Genomic DNA, 17,298 nt, shown 5'->3' on the forward strand with positions numbered 1-17,298 from the left:
GGAGGACCCTAATTTCTCAATAGTCAATTTCCAGTGGCCTAGCGCGATTGTGAAGCGTCGCGCTGAAGTTCCAAGTCCAAATCAGTGGGACAACGCTATGGCTCCGCGTTGCGGTGACTCCCAAATTCCCATTTGTCAATTTCCAGTGAGCCACCACGATAGTGGCGCGTCGCGGTGGCCCATAAAATTGGGTTCCCAGTTCAATTTTTCCAGCTTCGTACAGAAGTTAAAAAGGGCACTTTGGACTTTTTCCAAGCCTCTTAAACCGTGCAAACACCAAACTAAAGTCAATTACAAGCATTCTATGAAGTTTTTCTCAAGTTTTCTCTCAACAAGAACCCTAAGTATCCAAAACCTCTTCCAAGAATCTCAAGAATCCACCATAGATTTTCTAAATTGAGTCAAGATTCAAGGTTCCCAAGTCAAGGGCTTCAAGAACACTCATTCAAGAGTACGAATAGAGTTTCAAAAGCGAGAGCTCATCCAAAGCTTCTAATTCAAGGTATGTGGGGTTTTGAACAAGGGTAATCCTTTCACCCTTGTGCCCAAAGGCTTATTTAAACTACAATTCTCTGCAATTCATGAGATTTTACATGAAATTGAATTGGGGGTTTTCACCTATTATTATCGATTACAAAATTTTGATGCTTCCCATGAATTGAGAGTCTAATGGCATAATTTTCACATGTTTTCTTGAGAAATTGCAGCTGGGTCTATACCCCATGATTTTAATCCTTGAGAAGTTAATAGTTGAAATGTTTGAAACATTGAAGTATATGAGTATGTTGAGATTTTGAGATAAATTGCTGAAATTTCCTGATTTCTACATGAGTTATGAATCTATATGCTATCTATTATGCTTTTGATGAGTTCTAACTTAAGATTGAATCATGGGTTATTAAGCCCTACTTGAGACTTGAGATTTTATGAACTTTGTGCTATAAGCACCCATGATTTGAGTATTCTGAAATTATTGAGAAATGTTTTGACCTAATGGTCATTGAGTTTTAAAATCCACTCTACTACATAAGATTATAGATTTGATTATTGGGTTCTCATTGAACCATGAGATTATTCTAAAGTGGATTTTCATGAGAAGAGTGACATAAACTAAAGGGAGTAGTATTTAGCATCGAGTTGGGTAAGTTACCACGGTTTCTTACCCCAGAACTACGTGCCACCGTAGTTTGGGCCTAAGGTCGAGTTGATTGTTGGGCCTAAGGCTGAGATATTGGGTCCGAGGTCGAGATAAGTGATCATTGAATTGAGGTTATACTCCCTGGCAAAGAGTATGACGCTCCTCCCCAACGTGGGGTGTCTTCTTTAGGAGGACAAAATATTGGACTCCATGTAGCTCGTATGGTTTATGTCGGTTAAGAGAATCTCCCTTAAAACTAAAGCTTTGAGATAAGATATTTTCCTTTAAAACTAATATACTTTCCCTTGATATGAATATTTTTCCCTAAAGCTTGAAATAAGATATTTTCCAAATGTGAATTAAATGCCTTCAAGTATGTTCCAAAGTTATATGATTCTGAATTCCAAGTATTTGAGTTCAAAAGAGTTATGAGTTCTGGAGCATTAAAGAAGTTTTACTCTCCATGAGACATATGCATGAGTTGAAAGTATTGCTTAAAGTTTTCTTTAGCCTTGAGTAATGAGAATAAGAGAATAGTACAAATTTCAAAGCTAAAAGTATAATGACTCACGAGATTGTGTTACATGTTTCATTTTACATGATTCATGAACTTTGCATTTTATACTTATTCAAGCCATGTGATTCATTACTTATTACATGCATAATTTGATTAAAGAGTATTGATGTTGCTTTATATAAATGCATGCACCCCCACATACTCAGTACATTCTCAAGTGTTGATCCACATATACATCTATGTGTTACATTATTTTATAATGTAGGTTCAGGTGCTCAGTCCCAACTTCGTCAGTGATTTTTGAGTACCTCTATCTACATTCCTACAGTAGTGAGTCTTCATAGTTCGAGGACCTATATTCAGATATCTCCATATTTTGAGAGACTATGTTGTTATTTCCAGTTCATTTCGAGTCAGTTGGGGACCTTTCCCAACGGCTCTTTAGTTCATGGATTAGTAGAGGCTTTGTCAGACTAGTTATCAGATTGTGGTTGTGTTGAGGTTTCCGATATTGCTTGGTCGTTTGGATCGATCATTTTCTCCGTATTTCATTTCATATGATATAACTATGCTAGTGTTTGAATTATTTCATCTTGAAATGAGTGTTATTAGTAGAAACAGGCTTAAAGGGTTAGTTTGGGGCTACTTGTAGCCTTAAGCACCGTGTGACGTGCCAAGAGGCAATTTCGGGTCATTACAATTGAACTACCACATCGTGTCTTGAATTATGAGATGTTCTATAAATCTTGCCTTAGAAGCAATGGTTAGCCCACAAGTTACGCCCTATGGGCAAGAGTTGACACTACCGCATCGTGTCTAGATTTATGAGATGCTCGATTAGTTTTGCCTCTAAGACAAGACTTAGCTCAAGAACCTCCCAAAAAAATAAGTTAAGCTCAATGGACAAGTATTGACATTATCACATTGTGTCTTAATTTATGAGATATGTTATAGCTCTTGCCTTAAAAGGCAAGACTTATCCCAAAGAATTTTCAAACAACAAGTCATACCCTTAAATTTACTTTGATGTCAAAGAAAAGAAGATCCCCTTGCGAATTACCCAACTTTTTATTTGTTAGCAAAATATAATAGAATTTGAGAAAAAAGAAAAAAAAGAAGAAAAAAATGAATGTTAGAAAAAGAGAATAATAAAAAATAAACAAAAGAAAAAAATAAAGATTGAGAAAAACAAAAATGAGAAAAAAATAATAAAGGTCGAAACAAATGAATTAAAAAAGGAAGAAAAACAAAATGAAGAAATATATAATGTTTGAGGGAAAAAAAGAAAATAAGAGAAAAAAGCAAAAGAAAAATAAAGGTTGAGACAAATAAATTAAACAAGGGACAAAAGGAGAAAAGAAAAAAGAAAAAAGAAAATCTAGGAAAAATAAAAAGGAAAAAAAAGAAGAAAAAGAAATAAAAGTAAAAGTTGAGAGCCAAATGAATATGAAAAGTTTAAAAACATTTTTGGTGTAGAGGAACAAAAATGTACTTATACTATATATAAAAAGAAAAGAAGATTAGTTTTTAAATACTTTTTATATGGGAGACAGCATAAAACAAAAACACCTACTATAGGGACTATACCATGTAATTTCTTGATGAATATTCAATTCTCTAAACCACTTAATCAACGTCTAGTCTTGTGTTTAGGGAATTCAAAATCTTTATATATTCTAAAACCTTAAAAAAATGAATGAGTAAAATGATGTATCCCTCAATCTATAAATGAACCATCTCTCCGAGGACTATTTATCGAAAGGAATTCAGATGAACACCCTCCCGCTGCCGTCAAAATATATGGTCCTACTCTCTCTATCCCATATTAGTTGGTTATTTTACTAAAAATAAAGATCTCAAATTAATTGATCACTTTCTAAGGCCTCATTTTTTTTTTTTTAAGATTAAGATGTCTGAATCTGAATGGATTTCTGAATGATTAAGATGTTATTTCTAGATCTTAAGACTGAATGGTTAAGACTGTTTATTTTTTAACATCTGAATGTACGTAATATATTTATTCGTAATAAGTATGCAATTCAAATTTAAAAAGTAATAAAATATTATATTATATGAAAAAATATTTGATAAAGTATTAACTTAAACATCCAAAATTATTATTTGAGTGATAATTAAAATATTTCAGATAAATATATTATGTTAAATATAATTATTGAACTATTTAAATTATTAAAAAAATATATCAATTTAAATTATTGTGATAAGATGTAATTATAAAAAATTAAATTTAACATAAAGTAATCTATCAATTAAACAGACCCAACAAATTAAAATAATTAGTCAGATATAATTTTGACTTAAATACATAAATATTAAATGAACAACTAATTAATAATCATCTAATTTTAACATTCCACTAATGAAAAAAATCAAATAACTAAATTACTGAACTCTTAAATGCTTCAACTTCAATGCATTAACTTGAATGCAAGTTCCTCATGCATACTGTGCATTATCTGAGAATCTTCAATTGTCCAGCTAGGTTCGTTTGTTTCCTCGAATGTTTCTTTTTGTTGTCCTTCTTCATCAAATATTACTTGAGATGTATCAAATTGATTAAATAATTCATCATGGATGTGTTTGTTTCTAATAAAATTATTAACTGCAAAACATGTAATAACAACATCTCTTTGGATATTGATAGGATATGGAGCCATCTTGTCCAATATAGGAAATCTTGCTTTCAGTATTCCATACAAGCGTTCGATAACATTTCTAAGTTGTGCATGGGCATGATTAAACTTTTCCTCCTTAGTTATGGCACGTCTACGGCGATAATCTCTTACCCAATATCTAACATTACGATACGGTGCTAGAAATCCTCAAGTATTTGAATATGCCGCATCACATAGATAATATTTACCTGACGTTAAATTAAAAAAGTTAATTTATCATATTGAAAGGCTAAATAATTATTTTAATCATTTAAACTTTATTACTTACTAGATAGAGGAAATGGAAAGCCATTATCTGGATTAGATACAACGTCTGTTAGAACTCGTGCATTATGTGTTGCCCCTTCCCATCCAGCATAAACATAAGTGAAGACCATATTAAAGTCACATATATTGCCAGAACTTTCTGATTGCATTTACCTTTTCCTCTTCCTCTGTAAATAATTTGTTGATTAGCAGGAACAACAACGTGTACTAATGTCCCGTCTAGTGCACCTATTGCTCCCTGTCAATTTATACATTTGTGTCAACATAATAATTTTTTTTTCTAAAATTCTATAATAGTAATTTAAAAATAGTACCTTAAATATTCTTCGCAACCTCTTATTATGAGCACCAGGAATATCTATATTCGAATCAAATGTTGTAGGTGCAATCATCTCTTTTACAAATTTCATCATTGCCTAAAGAACCTCATGAAAATACTTGTGCACCATTTGCAAATAATACTGAAATCTTCTCTTAATAACGACGTAGCGCTCATTATGTCCTATAATAGTTAAAAACATTGCTATCTTTTCTTCGACAGATATATGTTTGCTATCAATGAGCCATCCATTTTGTTTAAAATATTGACATAGCCGAACATATGCATCACATGACATGCGCATCAATTCTATACATTATCGATTAGAAGCAGACAATAATTCTAATGTATATTTTTGACCAGATAAAGATGATATTAAATCTTTATTTCTTTGATCATATGTGAGTCTATAACATTTTCGTTGCCAATATAAGCTCATCAACAATAATATTTTTTTCCCTGGAGGGTTGGGAGAACTAAAGGAGTCTATATTTAAGAGGCCGAGGAAGGAGTTTAGTCTCCTTATCAAGTAATATAAGGGTCAATATTTTTCATTCAAAGAGCACAAACTTCCAATTTCACACTGTGGGAATATACTAGGTATGTTGCTTTTGTTGTTGAGCACAACTTCTAGTCATAATTAGATATCAACTAAAAGCAAACAGACAACTACATAACTAAATGAGATATCTCTTGGAAAAGAAAGAAGAACCTGGAAGCCCCCGAAGAATTACAACAAGATGATCAGGACGAATATAGATGATGAAGTATAACAATGCATAGGGACTTCCTGATGAACCACAAAAATCAGATACATTAGGCATGTTTCACCATATCTCTAACATCAAAAGGATATAAAATTTGTTAAGTCGGGAAGAAAGCTGAAGACACACAGATGTACATCTTTAAAGCCTAAAGAAGACTATTTTTTTTTAAAATAAAAGGGATACCAAAGCTTGATATACCCCCAAAATCATACAATATTAGCTTAAAGAAGTGTTAGAGGTATTAGCTTAAAAAATCAGATACATTAGGTATGGAATAGGATGATGTAAGATTCATAGTCGTCAACTGGGAGCATATCCAAATAAACACCATGTGACACATCATTAATATATTTTTTCTGCAACAAGAACGTATATTACTTATTTAGATGCAAATTTTTTAATAAATGTATATTACTTATTTAGATGCAAATTTTTTTTTTTCCTCTGTAGACATGAACATCATATTAGACTCTATAAGACAAGTCGAAATCGTCGCTTAACATTCATAATGATCAACTATATTGTAAGGACGTCAGTAAAAAATCACGCATCTACAAACACCATTTTCAATGAATTTTCACCACTATTTCACATAAATTAAGTTGAATTTGACAAAACAAAAACAAACCCAGATGAGTAAACATGGAAGAACACACAAAATCATTAAGAATTACAAAATCAAATTAATCAAACACAAAAACTGTGCATCTATATATGTGATTTTCAACGAATTCTAGTAAGCCATTGGCAGCAGATAATGGTTACACAAATTGAAAACTAAAGTATTTATAAAAAGTTTTGGTGAATCATACCTGAAGAGAAGAAAAGCAACGTGAAGAGGAAGAGAGAGAGAGAGAAACGTGAAGAGGAAGAGAGAGAGAGAAACATGAAGAGAGGGAGAGAGAGTAACGTGAAGAGGGAGGGTGAAAAACAGCGTATATAAAGAGAAAAATAACAAAGTTAGAGAGTTTTGAGGAAATGTTCAGAGGTTTTCAGATAAAATAAGAAGCTTTTTAAAAAAAAAATGCACTTAATGGACTGAAGTCTGAATCATTCAGATTCAGACCTCCATTAAGTGCAAACAAATAAGGCCTAAATCGGAATAAAAGTAATTAAATGTTTCTTATTTTGCTCCTATAATTAATAAAATTTTTGAAAGTTTAAACAAATTATCTTTATGTTCATTAATATGAATTAATATAATAGTAAAATTGATCCTTCCATTGATAATTTCTTAAATAATATGGGATAGGAGAGTAAAAACAATTATTCCCTACATACTTGTCCACTTTTAACTTGGCACATACCTTAAGAAAAATAGTATTATTTTACTATATTGCCCTTTGAATATAATAATTTTTTTTCTTTGAAAAATGCTATGAGTAATGTATAGTATTTAATACCATGGATAAAATGGATAAAAATAGATAAATTATCAATCAATTCATAAACTGGATAAGTATTACTCCTCCGTCTCAAATTACCCGTCCCAAATTTTCTAATTTAATTTCTCATTTTACTTGTCTTTTTTCATTAATCAAGAAGAGACAATTTTTTTTCATGTTTTATCCTTTGCATTAATTACTTTTTTAAAAAATTAAAATGTAAACATCATTTAATATAAGTACTATAGTAAACTAGTCATGTTATTAATTATAATTCTTAATCAATGTGTCATCTCAATTTGAGACGGATAATTTGGAATGAATGGAATATTAAATATCTCAAAATAGAAAAAATGAACAAGTTAAAAATGGACGGAGGGGAGTAAAGATTATTCCAAAAATAGACTTCTCAAATAATCAAATTTGGGCGGGCAAAGTTCCATTTTTCCGAAAGCGAACCTTATAAAACCCCAATTTTGAAATCTAATTTCCCCGCCAATTCACTTCTATCACTCTTCGACGGAAGAATGTCTATGGTGTTCATCGCCGTTCACTGTTTTCAATGCTCCACCATGCAGGTATATCTCTCTCTTTCTGCGTCCCTTCCTCTCTCTCGACAATGACGCCGCAACAACAATTTTGGGGTTTTACAGGTGAAGCAGCAGAAGAAGAATAGCAACAAATGGACCTGCGTAGTTTGCAATCAGAAACAGTCTGTTCGGAAAGTGTTCGCACAAGGATATAAGGCAAAGGAAATTCGCTTATTTGTTCAGAATTTCAATATGTCTCGTCAATTTACGGATCAATTAAGGAGGGAAGAAACTGAAACCCTAGAGATTGGAGAGCAGAATCTAAGTTGTGGAAGTTCTAAGAGAACCGATTGGACGGAATACCTCGATGCGGAAGAAGATGCTGTTGAGAACAATGAAAATGTTTCAGGTAAGTTGATCAACTTTAGAGTTCTGAAGATTAACGAGGCGTTTGGCCATGAAAATTGTGAGTATTTGAAAAAGGTTGTTTTTGTTTTTGAAGTGAAAGCTTGATATCGGAGTTATTCTTGAATTTTTGTAAGTGAAAAAAGCGAAAACAGCTTTTTGGTGGTTTCCAAATTCCTGAAAATGTGAATTCGGAAATTTTATGTCCAAACATGAAAAAAATTCATGGCGAAAAGTGTCCTGGGAATGATGAAGTTTTATTTTTATTGATAATTTTGGTTATGATTGTTTCGATTTGGAAATGCAGGAGATGTAATGGAGCCAAAGGTTGTGACGGAGTTACCCAAAGAGTTATTCAGAAGGTCAATGTTGAAGAACTACTCTGCTGTTGAAGGTAATTTCAAACCAGTTTTCTCAAAGCGAAACGCCAGAAAACAAAGCATATCTCAAGGTCAAGGTTACCGGAATGCACAAAACACAGGTACCCTCGATAACCTCTTATAAACTCAAATTCAGAAGATAGAATCAGTGGATTCGTGAAATTACGCTGTTCTTATTACATGTATATACAATTTAAATTCATTCTATATATTTATGCATAATTTGAGCCAAAAGTAGTTCAATTGAAATCGCAGAACCTGTCCTAGATCCCCCTTTGACCATAAATATGAGGCAGGAGGGGTGGGTGGTTTTGGAATCAGATTAGTTGGGAGTTGGGATGAAATGGATATTTTACGAAGTAGTTTCCCAGTACCTATCTGATGATGTAGAACATACATGCAGAAACAGAGAGTATTAAGTGGAATTTGAACTCTATTCTTTTGGGTAGTAACTAAACGTTCAATCAATTGCACCATCCTACTTTTTTGTGTGTCAATAGATAATATTAGATGAATACTATTTACCTAGTTTGGCGAAAAGATCATGGGTTCATGTGCACCACAATTTAGCACTAAATCCTCCTCAAGGTATAAAGAGCTTAGAGTGCATACAGCATGTGTAAAAGTACTTTACAAAGTTGGTAATTTGAGAATGAAAATGAACTTGTATATCATAGTTACTACTTATAAAGACCTTGTTAGCTTGAAAACAAATAAATAAATGGGTAGAGAAACTCTTAGGAGGAGTTTTAAGTTGGTACATACACATTGGATGAGGCTTGATAAAGGCATAACAGAGAAGCAGGGACAACAGCCAATTGTTTGAACACCCTTTTTCTAGTGATTCACTTGGTTCAACTTGTCTCAGTGACGAATTGGGAGGCTAACTTCACTGTTTCCCTCCAATTTTCCTGTTGGGAAACTGCACTTTGGTATTTCCGGAAGCGTATCTTGTGTTAAAAATCGTAAACAAACTTGGAGCTTTAACTTGCAGGTGTTGAGCCAAGCAAACGTCAGGCAACAATGGCACCGGTGATCTCCAAGTGGAGAGATAATCGAACAGCGCCACTAGATATCTCTATTCAGCCAGCAACAGACGGAGTTTGCAACTTGGATGAAGGCATCAACCTATATGCCAATGAAAATTATACGAATGAAGGAGATCGTGGTTATAGAAAGTCAGTACAGAGAATTCAGCTAAGGACAGCCAACAAAGTCTCCAAATGGACTGAGTACATAACTGAAGATGAAGATGACTGTCACTCACAGTTTGCACGTGGGAGAGGATTCACATCTGAATTGAATGAAGGTATCAGCCTATATAACCATGTTAACTATATAAATGATGAAGGAAATCCTGGTTATAGCAAGTCAGGTCAGAAAATTCAACCAAAGACAGCCAACAAAGTCTCCAAATGGACTGAGTACATAACTGAAGACGAAGATGATTGTCACTCGCAGTTTGCGAGTGGGAGAGGATCCACATCTGACGTCAACAAATGGAGAGGCAACACTTTTGAGACCTCACTGAAGGATCAAAGACTAGACGATGAAGAAATCCACCCTGATTTTCTGTAGACTCGTTTCCAAGGGGTGCATTATGGGCCGATAATAACAAGTTTGTGCACAAGAGACTAATTTCATTTGATTTAGTGGAGTATCTTTTGATTGCACTATCTTAATGCAGTGGACAGCAAGACTTTTATTAGCTTGAACTATGACTATGACACCCAATAGAGAAAGTTCCCGACATGAAAAGGAGATGAGGAAATGCCTGAAAGGCTTCAAAGTAGAATAGATTCGACATGCAGATAAACCCACCTAAAGAAGGGCCAAACATAACAGACCCTTACCGGATGATGTCTGAGATCAAAGGACATTTCCCATTTCCTTGGCACGTCAAACCGCATAAAAGTTGAATTATGCTAAAGGTACAAATGGAGGTGCTAAAAAAACAAGTGGGCATAAATACCGAAATGCCGAACCGAATCATTTCGGTTTTTTCGGTTTCGATTTTTTTTGTTCGGGTTTTTTTTTTCTTTTTACAATTTCGGTATTTTGGTTCGGGTTACGGGTTTTAGGTTCACATAATTCAGTATTTTGGTTTAAACCGAAATTTTAAAGGCTTATAATTTAGAATTTTAGATACATTGAATTGAATGACTGACTGACTGCTGCTGTTTCTGTCATTCTATGTGATATTAGTGTTGTGTTTAAAGATTTTGTGTTTACACAATGTCCGTCCAATGTGTTTACAACTTATGTGTGAACCGTTCCAATGTGTTTACAATTTATGTGTGAACCGGTTCTATGTGACTGCTGTTGTAAATTTTAATGTTGACTACTGCTGTTTCTGTCATTCTGTTGCTAAGAAAGGGACCTGGTTAGTCATTCTGTTTTGATCTTGAGTTGCCTGAAAAGTGAGCTGACCCCTTCGTTGTATGTTAGAATGTGTTGTGATAGAATGCTAAGAAGGTGAAAATGAAAAGAAAAAGTGGAAGCTAGAATTTTTATGTATGTATTTATCTTTTTTGCTGCACTGTTTAATTAGTGGATATATTATGTTAGAATGTGTGTGAATTGAGGTGTGATAGAATGCCGAGAAGCTGAAAATCAAAAAAAAATTAGAAGCTGGAAAAATTTTGGGCTTTGTATTGCAGAAATTTGCATGTATTGCCTTTATAGTTTATATGCAAGTTGCTGTAGCTTCTAGGTACGGATTCTTTCAATGTGGGTTGCGGTTTTTTAGTGCTTGTTTCTCCTTTGAGTACATGAAAATCCTTCCTTTGTTGGTGCTTGTTTCTCCTTTGAGAAGTTTCTCTATTCCACAGGCTATATATTATATATTAATATATATTACTCCAGTTTTTATCATAGTGAAAAACTTTGGTATATTTTTAGTATCGTGTACTTTCTTATTTGAAAGAAGATAAAAACTTTAGAATTCAAGATATGTATGTTATTAGTTTATAAATATAACGTAGCCCATTAAATAGGCCCATAACCGAAAAATCAAAATTATTAAACCGAACTGAAATTTATATAAACCGAACCGAACAAATTTGGTTCGGTTTTCAGTTCGTATAATTTCAAAACCGAAAAAACCAAAATAAAAAAATCGAAACCGAACCGAAGTACCGAACGCCCAGCCCTAGTCAAAACAAAACAATCCATGAATTGCAATAAGTCTAAAAAGTATATAATTTCTGCAGGAAATGAAAAATTAAAAAGTGAACTCCCAAAAAGATAAAAACAATGTAATCAAGAGGGCAAAATAAACTCCCAGGTCACCACCAAAGAAGCCCTCTTTGCTAAAAGTTTAAACCTACAAAAAATGTCATTTAATACCATAGCCAAAACACTCCCTAAGTCACCACCATTACCCCTTATTACCCCCTTACAAAATACAGGCCAATTTAGGGTCATTCCTTGTGTTAAAGATGAAAATTTGCTTCATCCATTCAGGGTAAGTGATCCAAATTTATCACCAACACTACCTGGCCTTGCCAAGCGAAGAACATCCATAGCCTCAGAGACTTTCTTATTGAGAGCATCAGGGGACTCAATGAGATGAAGCACCTCAGTCTGATCCATCTCAAGCAACATACCGGTAACCTTACCAGCATGATCATGCTCAATGCGTTCCACAAGTGGAAATAGCTGTTCTCCAAGCATCTGCAATACCAGAGTTAAGCTAGTAAAGCATTGGGAAACAAAAGACAGCAGCTCAAGTTTGACATAAAAATCAGCAGGGAGCAGTGAAACTAAAATCAATGACGTACCACATGCTGATCTTCTGGAGAAGCAAAGGCCAAAGAAGAAGCAAGTGTTGATGGCGGCACAGGGTTAGAGCGTTGGATGTCCAAGGGAGGAGTTGTCATAGCAGAAGCAGCATCAAATGGCGGTGGCATAATTGGCCCCATCATACCTTGAGGGATGCTCGGATGCATGCCGTTTCGTCCATTCGGATTGGATCTACTGGAGTTCCACTGCATAGATTAATAAAGCTTTAACAACTCAACTTTGTCTAAAGGAATTGGATTAGTAATTGAATCTAAAAGTGGATTTGAATGAAGAGTGTACAATTTTAACACCTCAGTTTTGTCTAAAGGAATTGGATTAGTAATTGAATCTAAAAGTGGATTTGAATGAAGATTGTACAATTTTCTTACTATATTCAAGATTTCTCATCAATTTCCTGATAAATATACTAACCAGAGGAGTAATCTTACGACCTATCCAACAAAATTGATATCTAAGGGTATACGCATGAAGTTTCCGCTTATTTCACTTTGAACTGGCTTTTCCATTAGAAGTGGTTGTCGATATTCAAACTAAATATCCACACAAAATTTTGGAAAATTATTATTCATTACAAGAAAAGATAGTGTGAATACATCCTGAATAAAAATGATGTACATGTGAACTTAATAGAAAGAAAGAATATGCACCTGCTGCTGCTGCTGTTGAGAATTCCCTCCTCTCCTTCCACCAACACGTCCATGTTGTCCTTGACGCTGAAGCTGATAGGGCAAGAGAAAATTTGGACCAACTCCTGGACGAATTCCAGGCATGAGTTGCTGCTGGAAGCCAAATCCAGCAGCTTGAGGTGCTATAAGGCCTGGGGCACCTTGACCAAAGTAGACCTGCTGAGGAGCAAGTCGAGGTGCCCCACTGTGAAACCCAGGCATGCCTCCAGGAGGAGGAGCCATTCCCCCAGCTGGTCGCATCCGAGCAAAATGTCCCTGCAAACAAGTAAACATCAAAATTAAGCAATGAACATCCATAATCCTGATTTATAGGACAACTATCACAGATTGTAACAGAAGTTGTACAGCACATGTCTAGCGGGATGGATTTGATATAAATGAAAGATGATGATGTGCCAGCTACTTCTGAGGAAAATGTTCACATCAAGGACTAGTGAATCTTTATTTGTATGTCTTAGCAACCAAAATACCACATGAAGGTCCTGTAACTGTCGACGTTTTGTTCACTACAAAAGAAAGCTCTTCATTCTGAAGGATCCTTCATTGTCAAAGAAAAGTTATAAGAGGGAATGGCTCATCTTTCTTTCGAATATTTACCACATGAATCAAGATCTTGTCGAAAGGAACAACTTTCTTTGTTTGGCTGATGTGGCTATGCTATCATAGTAATCCACAAATATCATAGAATACTTTATCAATGTAAAAATCGATTTGTCATATTAAAGGCATAAAATAATACTGGTGAACTGGATAATATTCTCCGTCTGAAGATAAACCAAAAGCGAGAAGTGCAAGACACCTAGATCACAAGTAATGTGCATTACTTAACAAAGATGTATGTGTTTAGGGAAGACTCGAGTAAACTCTTAAGTAGAAAAATAGTAGTCCAATACTTTCAAGCATACGACATCATTCCATGCTTAGATAGATTTACTCTTCACGCAACTAAAACTTGCATATTAGGAGAAAAAATGTAATGTACAATCACCTGTAGCCACACTCTCCTTTCCTCCTTGCGCTGGGCAACAGCAACAAATAAAGGTTTCTTTCCTATCAACTTGCCATTCATCTCATTTAACTGAAACAATAATAAAAACATTTTATGCATGGATATATTTGTCTCTTTAAAAGAAAGCAATAAATGATATATATAAGATAATTTGGGACAACTCACAGCTCGTGTAGCTTCCTCGGGGGTGGAGAAGGCAACAAATCCAGAACCCTTGCTCACTCCTTTTGCATTGCGCATCACCTAATAATAATTTCAAATATGAAACACAAACGAACTTTTCTACAGATGATATGCACTTAAAAATCAATATGCTGGGGACATACCTTGCAGGATGTTATGGTTCCATACTCTGCAAATAATTCTTTCAGATTTTCATCATTCACAGTGTCATCGAGATTTTTCAAATACAGGTTAGCACCTTTCAGTTTTTCGAATCGACTGGCCCGTTCTTGTTCAAATTTTGCTCTGAGATCTGCTTCCCGCTCTGATTTCTTCTGTGCCTTGCCAACAAACAGAACTTTTTCATCCAAAGAACTGCCATTCAACTGTTCAACTGCGGTGGCTGCAGCATCTGAAGTCTCAAAATTTACAAAGCCAAAACACCTGGATTTTCCGTTTGTGTCTTTCATGACTAAAGCACTGGTGATGGTGCCATGCTTCTCAAAAAGCTTCTTGAGATCCTCATCAGTGGTAGTTTCAGGAAGATTTTTCACATAGACATTTGTGAATTTATCGGAAGCATTTGCTCGACTCCTTTCTTGTCCACGGATGAAGTAGCCAACATAAACTTGTTTATCATTAATCAACATATTATTTAGTCGGTTGATTGCTTTCTGTGCAGCTTCATCCTGATCAAATTGTACAAAACCATATCCTTTGGATTGACCATTACTATCAACAGCTACCTTGCAGGAAAGAACTGTTCCAAAGGCAGCAAAAGTGTCCTGCAAAGCCTTGTTATCTATCGACGAGTCCAGGTTCTTAATGAAAACATTTGCATACCCACTCTTCCTCAGACTAGGATCTCTATGAGAAAACATTATCCTCATAGGTTTTCCATTCACTTGAGTAAAATTCAGTAACTCCCTTGCAGTAGCAGCTGCAATAACAAGGAAAAATTGATCAACACCCACAAAGTATTTAGTACTTAAACAAACTATAACTTTTACACGTCCTTAACTGGATTGTTATTAGAGGAGACAGTACAATTTTTTGTGCTCTGAGTAATCTTAAACGGTGTCAGATGAACTAAGAGCGTATTTGAATTGACTTATTTTAAGTGTTTTTAAGTTAAAATAGCTTGTAAGTGCTTTTGTACTGTTCGAGTGAAATTAAAAGGTGTTCAAGTTTTAAGCCAAAAAGACACACACACACAAAAAAAAAAAACAAATTAAAATTCACAAGTTAGCTTTTGGCTTATTACCAAATAAGCTCTTAAGAAGAAACAAAATTGATTAATTTAATAAATTCAATTTCCGTTTGAAAGGAAGTCAAACACATACTCCTTCTGTCTCATATTTTATATGGCAAACATTTCTTTTTAGTTTGTCCGACAAAGTACACGTTTTCATATATACTAGGAGTACTAGTTAGAAACAATTTCATTTTAAACTTCTTAAATTACTCTGAAAAAAAAATTATAGTCACACAAATATTTGTGATTTGTTTTATATTACATGTTTTTTTGAAAATTTTTTCTTCTAAAACTTTGTGCCTAGTACAATGAGATAGCAAACATACAAGTAGGATGCATTAGCATACATTAGCTTTTGTGTATTTACTAATATTTTATTTGTCATACTTTTTCAATCTATCTATAATGTCTCATGCAAGAGTTTTAATGCATGCTAATGCATGATTAAAAACACACTTATCCTCGAAACCTTTCTATATCCTTTTTCTACTTTATTTTGTGTTTTTCTAATATATTTTGTGTAAGATATTTTTGTAAAAAAAAACAATTCTTTTAAAAAGAATTATACAATACATGCTATTTTTTAAGGCATTTTTTAATATACCAGACATTACTAATATAATATTACTAATACATACACCCTATTCATCACTACTATTGTTCACTATAAAACCATGTTCAGAGAACAACATAACAAATCTCCAGGTGATCCACTGTTTTTCACGAAATACCAAAAAGAACAAAAAGGAAAACATTTAAAAAAACAATTTTTTGGGCAAAATAATCAAAACAAGCCAAAGGTAAGAAAAAACCCACAGATTTCTGTCACACAGATCACTCCACTCTCAAACTACAATTATCTAAAATGAAACTCAGATTAAAACAATCACAACAAAACAATATTGGAAAAAAGATCTCAGCTTTATCAAAGAAGGAAAACAAATAAACAAAATAAGTCTTGTTTATAAGTCTGTTAAATATTCTGAATTATTTATAGTTATTTTTAGGTAATTTCTAAATATATAAATTTTGTTTAAAAAATTGAAGATCTGGTGCTAGTATTTGACTTTTGAAATCTAAACTGTGACTCCTAAATTGAAAAAGAGGGAGTAAGAAATTACTACTAAATAAAGAAAATAAAAGGGACATGCAAATAAAGAAACAATTGAGTGTGTATGTTTGTTACCATCTTGTGGAGAAGTGAAATTAACATAAGCATATCCAAGGGATGCTCTTCGTGATTGATCTCTACAAACCCTAACAGAGACGACTGGTGCCACCTGATTAAACACCTCATACAATTGTCCTTCATCTACTGACGTATCCAGATCCCCTACGTACAGCGAATAATGCGGCGCCTGATGACCACCAACACCTACATGTGGTGACGGTGGTGGCGTCACTCCTACCGTTGCCGTCGCAGTCACCGTCAGAGCCGGTTGAGTTTGCACTGTCACCGGTGGAGGAGCAACCGCCGCCGGTGGAGGAACAACCGCCGCCGCTGTAGCCGCCATTAATCTCCGATCAGAATTGAAGAAGCAGATAATAAATATAATAAATTATATTATAATGTGAGTGAAATTGATCAATTTGACAAGTGATCAATCTATCGGCGGCAAGCAGAAAAAGAGTGAAGGAAAATAGGGAGTTGTGAAGGTTTATATATGAGAGAGATTGTGTGGGCCCTACTTTGAATCGGTTGCAGCGATTTGCTGTGGGCCCGCACGTGTGATTATATGATACTGACATCTCCTCAAATTCTCTGCCTTCCAAGTAGTACTTTTTTCCTTCTCTTCACTTATATTTATTCACTACTAGAGTACAATATTATAATATTGTACTCCGTTTCACAATAAGTTAATTGTTGAATTTTAACATAAATATTAAAGAGAAAAAAAGACATAAATTTATCATTTTTTTAATTTTTATCCTCTTCAAAAAGCAAAGACACATAATACATTATTCCCAATACATATTT

The 17,298-nt window shown here is 34.1% G+C and overlaps 2 protein-coding genes across 2 annotated transcripts; one reads left to right on the plus strand and one right to left on the minus strand.

Moving 5' to 3' along the window:
• The first annotated feature begins 7,554 nt into the window (after positions 1-7,554).
• On the plus strand, positions 7,555-10,720 carry LOC107855584. Its single transcript, XM_016700599.2, has 4 exons — positions 7,555-7,667; positions 7,743-8,028; positions 8,332-8,505; positions 9,399-10,720. The coding sequence occupies exons 1-4, from the start codon at positions 7,617-7,619 to the stop codon at positions 9,980-9,982; spliced, it is 1,095 nt and encodes a 364-aa protein (XP_016556085.1). The 5' UTR covers positions 7,555-7,616; the 3' UTR covers positions 9,983-10,720.
• An 836-nt stretch (positions 10,721-11,556) lies between these two features.
• LOC107855601 (polyadenylate-binding protein 3) lies at positions 11,557-16,953 on the minus strand. Its single transcript, XM_016700615.2, has 7 exons — positions 16,507-16,953; positions 14,230-15,005; positions 14,069-14,146; positions 13,883-13,972; positions 12,856-13,149; positions 12,187-12,393; positions 11,557-12,079 (listed from the first exon to the last, which is right to left on the minus strand). The coding sequence occupies exons 1-7, from the start codon at positions 16,832-16,834 to the stop codon at positions 11,858-11,860; spliced, it is 1,995 nt and encodes a 664-aa protein (XP_016556101.1). The 5' UTR covers positions 16,835-16,953; the 3' UTR covers positions 11,557-11,857.
• Between the last annotated feature and the right edge of the window lie 345 nt (positions 16,954-17,298).

Source organism: Capsicum annuum, chromosome 4 (assembly GCF_002878395.1).
Source record: "Capsicum annuum cultivar UCD-10X-F1 chromosome 4, UCD10Xv1.1, whole genome shotgun sequence".
Classification (NCBI taxonomy): Eukaryota; Viridiplantae; Streptophyta; class Magnoliopsida; order Solanales; family Solanaceae; genus Capsicum; species Capsicum annuum.

Excerpts from the sequence above, each read along its gene's own strand:
- LOC107855584 (XM_016700599.2), top strand. The coding sequence starts at position 7,617 with ATGTCTATGGTGTTCATCGCCGTTCACTGTTTTCAATGCTCCACCATG. Across the intron at positions 7,668-7,742 it reads TTCAATGCTCCACCATGCAG|GTGAAGCAGCAGAAGAAGAA; the intron begins GTATATCTCTCT and ends GGGGTTTTACAG. Across the intron at positions 8,029-8,331 it reads GAACAATGAAAATGTTTCAG|GAGATGTAATGGAGCCAAAG; the intron begins GTAAGTTGATCA and ends TTGGAAATGCAG.
- LOC107855601 (XM_016700615.2), bottom strand. The coding sequence starts at position 16,834 with ATGGCGGCTACAGCGGCGGCGGTTGTTCCTCCACCGGCGGCGGTTGCT. Across the intron at positions 15,006-16,506 it reads TTTCACTTCTCCACAAGATG|CTGCTACTGCAAGGGAGTTA; the intron begins GTAACAAACATA and ends TTGTTATTGCAG. Across the intron at positions 12,394-12,855 it reads CTCAACAGCAGCAGCAGCAG|TGGAACTCCAGTAGATCCAA; the intron begins GTGCATATTCTT and ends TAATCTATGCAG.